The sequence below is a fragment of the Micropterus salmoides genome, unplaced genomic scaffold (genome assembly GCF_014851395.1).
Source record: "Micropterus salmoides isolate LMB-PRFRI ecotype aquatic unplaced genomic scaffold, ASM1485139v1 Ms_hic_scaffold_3615, whole genome shotgun sequence".
In the NCBI taxonomy this organism is placed as follows: Eukaryota; Metazoa; Chordata; class Actinopteri; order Centrarchiformes; family Centrarchidae; genus Micropterus; species Micropterus salmoides.
Window position 1 is genome coordinate 6367 of NW_024042946.1, and position 9800 is coordinate 16166.

The following is a 9800-nucleotide window of genomic DNA, read 5'->3' on the forward strand; positions in this document are numbered from 1 at the left end:
GAAGAAGGCATGTGCCCCATCTCTGGAGTCTGAGCTCACAGTCATGAGTGTCGGTGCTGATCGGCCAATCCAGTGGAGTGGTTTTGGGGATCAGTGCGTCATTTGAGTGGTAACTAAAGCACAGAGGCGGGTTTCTCGTTCTGTGATGTATTCAGACAGTGAGATAGGCAGGGTCGTTTCACCTGTGCCCAGATCGTCAAGTTCTGAAAGTCAAGCAGTGGCTCAAAGCGGTTAAGGAAGTCTTTGCCAATGAGTAGAGGAATGGCGTCAAATGGTGAGACATACACCGGGTGGATGAGGTCCATGGGACCGATAGACATGTGGACTAATGTCATGGCTGTCAATTGAGGTTTTCAGGGCCGAGTGGCTGGACCTCAAGTCACAAGTCTGTAGTTTCAGGTCTTTGTGGGAGCGGGTCATAGCCTGTAGCTGCCTGAAGAGGGCTGATGACATTACAGTGATGTCTGCGCTGAATCAAGAAGTGCTTCCTGCACCAGAGTGTTTTCAAGTGTTACAGGCAGGTAGAATTTCCGTGAAACTCCCCTTTCAGTAAGGTGACACAAGAACTGTTGGGAGGGCGGACTGCCCTGAGTGGCTTTGGACTCTGTGAGAGGATTCTCTCTTGAGTCGGACTGTACCACCAGGAGTGTCCTGGAGGGAGCGGTTCTCTCAGTCCATCTGTGTGAGCGTGTCAGTCGTTTTGACAAAGTGTCAGGAGAAGGGGACTTTGGCTTTGCAGCAGCTGCGGCCAAGTGCTCTGCCTTCTTGTCTTCCTGTTTGGACAGGGTTTGGAGCAGGCGCTTAAGCGCTGTAATTTCCTCCTTACTAAAAGTGGGTGTGCAGACTCACTTTCAGTGTTATCGGTATTTGTGTCTCTATAGTGGGATCTCTGGAGTGTAGCTCTCTGAGATCGCCTGTCCCAATTGTTTTGGGATTTGTGCTGCTTGTGTCCCCCCTTCCGTGAAAAGAGGTGGGTTTCAGGCCTCAGATTTTGGCTCTTCTCAGACCAAGATGGCTCTGAGTGACGTCGACCATGCTCATTTTGCTGAGGCAGGCTGCACCTCTGCTTCTGGCTTGGTCTATAATTCTGGGAGGTGATGCAGGTTGACGCAGGTGTTTCAAGACCAGGAGCTCGTTTTGGCTCCACCTGTAGGGAATTGATGCTGAGAGTGAGGACACCATGGGGCTCAGAATGCCTCGTCATGGTGAGTCTCTGCTTTTCAAACCTTTTGTAGCTAACTCCGTAGCTGTCGACTGGTTTGGGTGCGTGGGCAGGCTGCCACACCCAGATGATGACTGGTAGTGGGGTGGAGGTTTGGATAAAAAGATATTTGAAGTTTAACTCTTCCTCCATATCGGCTCATTTTTGGTACCAAAGTACGCTTGTCTGAGTCGGTTGTAGTACTGCTGAGGAGGTTCTGGCCTCCCTTGCTTAACAGCAAGTGCAGCTGTTAGACCTGATTGTGCTGTCAAGTCAGAATATTCCTCTACCAGTGCCTGGCAGAGTGAGTCATAATCTTGTCTGACATACCTGGGCTGGCGTTCAATAAAGCTGCTGACCTCTCGACTAGATGTCACCTTGATCAGGTAAATCTTGTCGTCAGTGGTGGCAGCAGGGAATTTCCGCAAGTAGTATTCAATATCTTTTAGATAGATACTGGTCTCATTTGAGCCTGTAGACTCAGGCTCGAAGCGTGTTATGTGGCGAGCGATTTTGTCTAAGTCCCTGTCAGAGGGGCTTAAGTCATGGTCAGCAGTGGGCGGCGGATGCAGCCAGGGGGAGTAAGCCGTCTTCACCTGAGTAGGTGGAGGGCTATTTCTCTGGCGCTCTGTCATATGATCCTGTGGGATCAGTTGTGGGAGTGGTCGTGGAGACCATCCTCCTGAGGCTGGCAAAGGGGAGCAAGCCTTGTCTCTCTCTGGTGGGAGTGTTTTGTAGGAGGGAGTATGTTTGGCTGTCTCACATGAGAGCTGGAACTCTCTTCTGGTATCAGCCAACTCCTCCTTGTTTTCCTGCTGTAGCGGGGATTGGGTTACTCTGTCCCTATCCTCTAGCTGTCTTCGCATTTCTTGCATGCGTTTTTGGTCAGCTTCTCTAAGTTTGCTATAAACTTTACTCGTAATTTTAGCTCTTTAATTTCCCCCACTGCTTGTCTAAGGAGGGTTTCTGATTGGTCAAGGATTCAGTTGTGTCTTTAACTTTACTTTTAGTCCACTCTAACTCCTGTTCTTGCTGAAAGAGTGAGTGTTCAAGCTGATTGGTCTTTTCTGCAGCTCAATTTTCTCCTCATCGACTCCACCCTCCTGTGGGAGGTAGCAAGGAGCCTGTAGGTCAGTGATGCGTTCTTCCGCTTCACTTAGTGACTGCCTGGTGTTTTCCAGCTGCTGTTCAAGCTGGTGCGTGTGCTTAGATTGGGCAGACATTACAATAGCTAGTTTTCCTAGCATCTGGGACAAGGCTTTGTCCTTTGAGGAAGTGGCTAGAGCAGTTGTTACCAGCTCTGCAAAAATTGTTTCAAGGTTCACCGCATCGGTGCCTTGTAGTTGGCTGGAGTAGCCAGGTATTATGGTCTCGGTCATGTGGGCCAAGATGGAGTCAAAGTGTTCCAGTGGGTCCCCCCACTGGCTGCCATTAAGTGTGGGTCTGCCATGTTCACAGGCAGGTGCTCAAGTGGTTTGGTTAAAGGACTTTGGTGTGAGTCCAAATCAGACAACAAACAAGTGTGTCAACTCAGAGGATATGCATAAAATACAAAAATAAATGGGTGTTGCTTCTATAGCTTCCTGGAGCTGTTGATGTTCCTTTAAGTCAATTTGGAAGGTTGGAATCTGAAGAACAGAAGGATCAAAATCAAATCTATGGACTCAGTTATACAATTTGGTTTAATAAAATCAGAAGTGGACTACAGGTGTTAGCTGGTACAGCAGACCAGAGCCAGTCAGTTAAACAGTTTCAGCTAGTGTGTTTACTAGTTGAGAAAAGGGAATGTCAGGTTGGAGAAAGCTGACTTTCAAGTCAGACTTAAATTAAAATTCATTCATTTAGGGTGAAGCAAAAATAGGAAAATAAATTAAATCACACTTGGGATTAAAGTTAAATGCTATAGATCAAATCAAAGTTCATGTTACAACTAGCTTGACAATCAAAGCTCAAAGTCCTTAATGATCAAAGTCAAAGTTGGAAAAAAAAATTGTTTGAGAAAAATAAATTTTAGAATCAAGTTCAAAATTGGAAAAATTAAAATTTGAGATTAAAATATTATTTCTAAAATCAAAGTTCAAAGGCAATGAGAATAAACTCAAAGTTCAAAGTTACATTAACAAAAACCCCAGGCTGATTAAAGTGGATTAAATAAAAAAAAAATCAAAGCTGATTAAACTGAAGATTTTAATTACCCTTTGGTAGTTATCAAGTTATCAAATTCCAATTGCTATAAAAGTCAGAGTCCAAATTACATTTATAATGAACAAGGATTAAAGAAAGCCTAGTTGGAAAGCTATCAATTCAACTTATCAAGCTTAATGTGGTTTCAGAATTCCAATCAGTCCAAAAGGTTAACAAAATTCAAATCAAGATGTTATTCTGTATTTATTTATTCCTGCAAGGATCAAAAATAGCACTACAGAAAAGGCTTCAAAATGACAAAGTCAAAATCAGGGATATTGCAGCAGTAATGAGAATAAAGCTTTTATTCAAATACAGCTGGATCAAAATTAGAAAAGCGAATCTTTGAATAAAAGATTGCATCAAAATTAATAGAACTACTCAGTGTAATCCTAGGTTAGGGTACCAAACTGGCTCAGTACCAGGGACGTGCACAGGAATTTTGAAGGGCAGTTGCTCTGACCTGAAAAAAGGCACTAAACACAGTATCCAAAATGTATTAACAATATAAATGTCACCAAAATACATATGAGAAAAAGAGTTCCTTATATTATTGTTTATTTTTTTTTAATCATTATTATTTGTTATTTTTTTTCCTTTTTTTATTTGAAAATAAATAATCTAGATTGAATTGACAGATGGTGAAAACTCGCTTCTAATAAAATATTAAATAAAAAAACGCTTAGATTTCGGAAAAAAATACAATCCTTTTTTAACCTTTTGGCTTCCCGTACATTCAGTTGCGCTTCTAGCTCGTATTCACTTCTGTTGGTACGTATCACGTATGGTAACTGGGCAAAACTACGCATGATTTGTTGTAGTATGATTGCATAAAGGAAGGAAACAGGAATTCCGGTAGGGAACAGAATCGACTGACGTGCAGGCAGCGCTGCAGCAGTGCAGCCACTTAAACAGAGTTTGCCCTTCCCCTACTGACTTTCACTTTCGGTTCCCGAATGGAAGTGAATGAGGCTTTGCGATCGCGATTATTTTTTTTTATTTTTTTCTCGGAAGGGCGAGTCGGAAGGGCAACTTGAGTCAGGAAAGGCAAACGGGCAGTTGCCCGGGCAACCAGAGCAACCCCCCTGTGCACGTCCCTGCTCAGTACCTTGTTACAAACAAACACCCAATAGATCATTAAAGGTTATTCAAGGAAAAAGGAGAGCCTGTGCTCTATCCTACACTTAAGGAGTAGCACTCCTTATTAATTTAATCTGAGAGTCAACACAATGGTTTATGTGTCTTAAGTTAACAAGATCTATCACCAAAGTCTGGTTTAATTCACTCGATTCAAACGCTCATCTCTGCCACTGATGACGCTGAAGTCGATTTAATGCAGAGCATGCAATTTATTCCGCCAGCCAGTAGGGGAGCTGTGGCTCCGCCTCGGGCGTGGCTTATTTCTCAATGTAGAAGAAGAAGCGTCAGTTAGCAAACCGTTGTTGCAGCAACGGCAGTAAATCAGAACACTGACGGACACCAGTCCCGCTCAAAATGGGGGAAGGACTCGCTCCTTTGTTTCAATGACTCAGCTTGGGGACGAAACGTCTTCCAGTATCTTCAACCAAGTCCAGTTGCCCTTGATTTTAACCTTCGTTGGATAACTATGACCTGGATGACTGAGAATCTTCATAGACAATGACTCAGCTTGCTTTCAAGCTATTTCAAGCGATTTAGCGTTAACTTAGCTCGGTAGGTACAACGCTACAGGCTAAACTCGGCGTCTTCACGCCTGTGACTCCACTGCCGGGCAGCTGTATTTGTTGAAGTAGCTAATTTCAACAGATTACCGGAGTTTTTCATATAACATAACAACCCACGGCTCAGCGCGTCAGACTGTTATTTATAGCCGCTAACAAATCACATTGGCACAGCGCAACTGTAATCTGTCTGCCTCTTATTAGGCCTTAAAATTATCAATATCGGTTAAGTTTCTCTCAACCAAAAGGGCATTTCATCTGCTCGTCATCAGAGATTGTATGTAGCTTTAGCTCAGATTTCTCAAATGGTAACGTTACAGGAATGCATTCAGTTTAACATTAGCTCGGTCTTCATAGCTCAGCTCACTACAGCTCTGTACTGAACAACAAAGAACAATGGCCCGGCGGCCAAACAAGTTGCACAAAGCATTTCATTAACAACAAAGAACATGGTCAAAACTCACACACACTTTCATCACTAACGTTAAGTTAAGAGGGAAGACAGGAGAGTTTCTATGGAGCAATTTACTGGGCGATAATTATTTCAGTGGCAAAATTTTGGAGGGAAAATTTTTCTGGGACTCAATAATAATTTCTCTGCATCAGGGCTGTGTGTATAGTCTATTATAGTATGTCACAAGGCTTCACACGACAGCCTCCATTATGTAGTAGACCTAAATTTATTAGTTATGCATTTAAATAAATTTATAAGAATTGATACCCAATTATTTATTTTTATTCATAAAAATCAAAATTTATTTATTTCCTCGTTAAGGGCACCACCGGAGTTGTTATAAACCTAGAGTCTCCGGACCTCTAGGTAGTTTTGAATAATTATACAATTATTACTAGTGATCAGTTAGTTAATAATCGCTCAATTATCTTAAATCAGTCAGTCAGTCTCATATCTAAAGGGTCAATTCTCTTGGCAGGAACTATAAATAGGCAACACACACAGCTCTTGATTATATTGCAGTGAATTTATTCTCTAACTAAGGTGATAAAAAGATGGTTGGATACAGGGAACATAAACATTAGCTGAATAATGAGCCTGGAGGTTCGGTTGTGGGAAGCATTTGACTCATACGGCATAGAAGAGCTAATGAAAGTAAACTAATGCTATAGTTTAGGAGTTAAATCGACATTCTGATCACAGGACGTGTGTTAAGTCTTACTGCTTGTCGACAGCCTGCTTTTGGCCTGTTGCACGGGTCCCACGCTAGCTGCCGATCCTGGCTTTTTGCTAGGGATTCTCCAGGGTTCTCCATGTCTGATTGAAAACGCCTCCTCCGTCTGGCAATTCGGCTGTTTTCAGGTTTCCTTCGTTGTCACTGGCGAGACCACGTGGCTTGGTCTGACCTCGGTGAAGTTGGCTCGACGAAAAAGGCTTAAAATGGAACTCGGTCGTTCCTGAATTAGTCCAGTGTAACTTAACGGACTGATAACTTTAACAAACAAAAGAAATAAAGAAATTAAAACAAACTGAAGGCAGATCGATGTCGCGGCACTTCAGGTGTGTAGCTTCAGGCAAACAAAGGGCCTGTTTGTTTCGCTGGCCGAGTCTGGGCGTTGCCTGGCGAGGCACGCTGCTCGTGCCGAAACGTCCAGAGGGCCGAGCAGGGTGGAAGAGCGAACAGCGAAGAGAAGAGAGAGCCAGAAGCGAGGTCGCGTGTCGCTCTTTTGTTGCCTGGGGCGTGGTTCCCCAGGGGGCGTCTCAGGTTTCCCAAGGGACTGCCTTTCTAAACTTAATGTCTAAAGAAAAGAAATCTATTTGCACGTATTATAATCAAATATTTTCCACAATCGAACCTCAATGGTTGAACGGTTGTACCGTTCTAAGCATTTGGTAACAGGAAACAATTGTCACATTAGTGGTCAGGATATTTATACATTTAACGGCATTTCCGACGAGGGCATGTAATACTTATTTCGCCCACTTGGGGGAGCTCAGGTTACACGAGGAAAGCTTGGATTACATTAGATGAAGGAGTGTCTTGCTGAAAATAAAAACATTGCACAAGTAACTTCTTTTCAGCACTAATATCAACAACAGATAGCAACAACAGTTAACATAACTACTCAAATAGAGGCAAACATATTCAGGTAACTAAAGATTTAATTAAATTTAATTAGATGCTTTGAGTCTTTTGGAGACTGCAGTCCTTTTACATTGAAAGTTCAGCTGTCCTGGACAATGTCATACTTAGGTGAGACAAGGAGTATCCCTTTGATGTGGTAATAAAACAAAGAATAAGGTCAGTTGCCACGGAAACGTGTGTGGGGGGCCAGTTTTGATAGGCTGTTCAGGGAGATGCCAATGGCTGGCTCGTGTCCCTTTGTCAGTTTAACAGTCAGGCCCCGCGTTATCAGCTTCGGAATCAAAAAGGTGCCAGTTTTATGGTCGGGATAGCACTTAGAGAAAGCAACTTTGACCCCTCCCCTTCTTCTCTGGGGAGGAGAAAGGAATTTAGGGTAGCTCCAAATTTATTCAATGTAAAATGCACAAATCCACACCGTTGTTCACTACAATCCACTAACTGTTGTGGAGCTTTCAATCACATCACATGATCTTTCTTAGCAGATGGAGTTACCCAGTTTTCATTGAAATGCAGATTTTCAAATTCACATTCCTCTGAGCATTTTTAGGACTTCATGTCCACGTTGGCTTCAAAGTTAAAATATTCCATGACAGCTGGGTGAACTCCATCTGCTGAGGAAGATCATGTCATAAAAACAGTAATGTAACTGATGATGACTTCCATGTTTTCTGGTTGGAGTTTCTCGAGGAAGCTCTCTGAGATCGTCGGCCTCAGCATCCCCTCAAACACCCAACACTACTTTACTTAAAGAAATTTCCATATTACAGACACCTAAATATGTCAAACCAACATTGATATTAATGTCACTAATCATGGTCTAAAACACCATATTACCATATTACATGTATAAGTTACTGAAAATGACATGTTCTCAGGATCGTCTACATGTAAATATGTAAATATGTAGATCAACGCTCTCAGCACTGAGGGGGAAACACCATGATATGTTGAGGACAGCTACAGCTCACTGACTCTGTGTGTTTGCATATGTGTCCTGCCTCTCTGCTCCCAGCCGTTAAGAGGCCAGTGTTGATCAGTGGCTGTCCAGGCCTTTCAGAGCCACTGACACGCCGGCAGCACAATGATGATGTCACTGATTCTACTGCTGGCCACCCTGGGGCTCCTTGTTCAGGGTGAGACTCTCTTCTGAAAACTTTGCTTCAGGATGCAACCAGGTTCACCACAATGATGTTCTGCTGTGATGGAGAAACACTGAAACAAGCAGCATTTACCTTCTTCCATCTGTTCTCCATGTTAAAGAAATGAGACTCTTCTGTTTGGATGTTGATCATCTTTCTCCAAACTGGATTTGTCTCAATAACCCTTCTCCTCTTTTTTTTTTTCTCCTCGTTTTCCAGATTCATCAGGAGAAATCATCCTGACTCAGTCTCCTGGAGCTCAGTCTGTTGTTCCAGGACAGACTGTCTCTCTCAGATGTAAAGCCAGTACACTTATAGGTGATGACATTAACTGGTACCATCAGAAAGCTGGAGAAGCTCCAAAACTCCTCATTTATGATACTACAGCTCGTCAGCCTGGAGTTTCAGATCGTTTCAGTGCAACAGCCCAACAGACTGACTTCACTTTGACCATCAGAGGAGTTCAGACTGAAGATACAGGAGTTTATTACTGTCAGCAGCATAACAGCTTCCCACTCACACAGTGATACAACGTCATACAAAAACCTCTCGCAGCTGGAGAGGAACTGATCTGAATCAACAGCTGCACAGAAAATTAAACATAAGACATGACAAAAATATTTCTTATAATTATGTGTAAATTAATAACATTTCAAACATAACAGTACTGCATTTATTGATCATGATTTTGGGTGAAGAATACATTTCTCTACAACTTCTCTAACTTTTAGTCAACTGATGTCAACTGTGTCATTAGACAGTTCATACAGATGACAATTCTTACTCTTTTAAATAAATTCAACACAAAACTCAGTGCAAAAGTAAATCACTACAAATGAAATTGTACTATAAAACTCAGAAACTAAATGTTTAATAATGAAATTTAATCCACTTTATAAATAGTAACCCATTAGAAATCATCTTCATCTTTTTTTTTACATTTGTGCTTGAGATGTTACTAAAATACTTTTTTGTTTCAGATTGCCTGAATGTTATATCCATTTATGCTGATATTTCCTGTTATTCTTTTCCTGTGCTGTAAAACAATATATATTCTGTTTTACAGTTATGTAAAGGTAATTTTGAACAGGACTTTCACTTATCTTTCTTATCCACATAAATATGCTTTATTATAACATTGAAAAATGAAAACATTATCATGCTGTACTTATGTAGTTTTATGATTTCAGACATTTTTAATAAAATTAAAATTAAAGCCTAGAAAATGTCTATTAATAAGCTCTGACAGTAGTTTAATAATTTTAATTTTAAAAAGAATAATACTTCTGTTTAAATAATAATATCCTCAGAAACATTTTGATTTGAACAAAACTATCTTTATTATCTGAAAAAGATTATAGAGTCAGCGTGACTATGAATAAGAAAATAGTATTATTTAAAACTTTTGTCTGAGAGAGACAGAGTTACAGAAAGCAGATTAAAACTAGTAGCAGAGTCCCAGTGAGTCAGGTCAGGA

The 9800-nt window shown here is 41.5% G+C and overlaps 1 gene segment (V, D, J or C); it reads left to right on the top strand.

Annotated features, from left to right (window-relative positions):
* The first annotated feature begins 8262 nt into the window (after window positions 1-8262).
* On the top strand, window positions 8263-9800 carry LOC119884660. The segment is given in 2 exon segments: window positions 8263-8317; window positions 8543-9800. Coding segments are annotated over 2 exon segments (360 nt in total).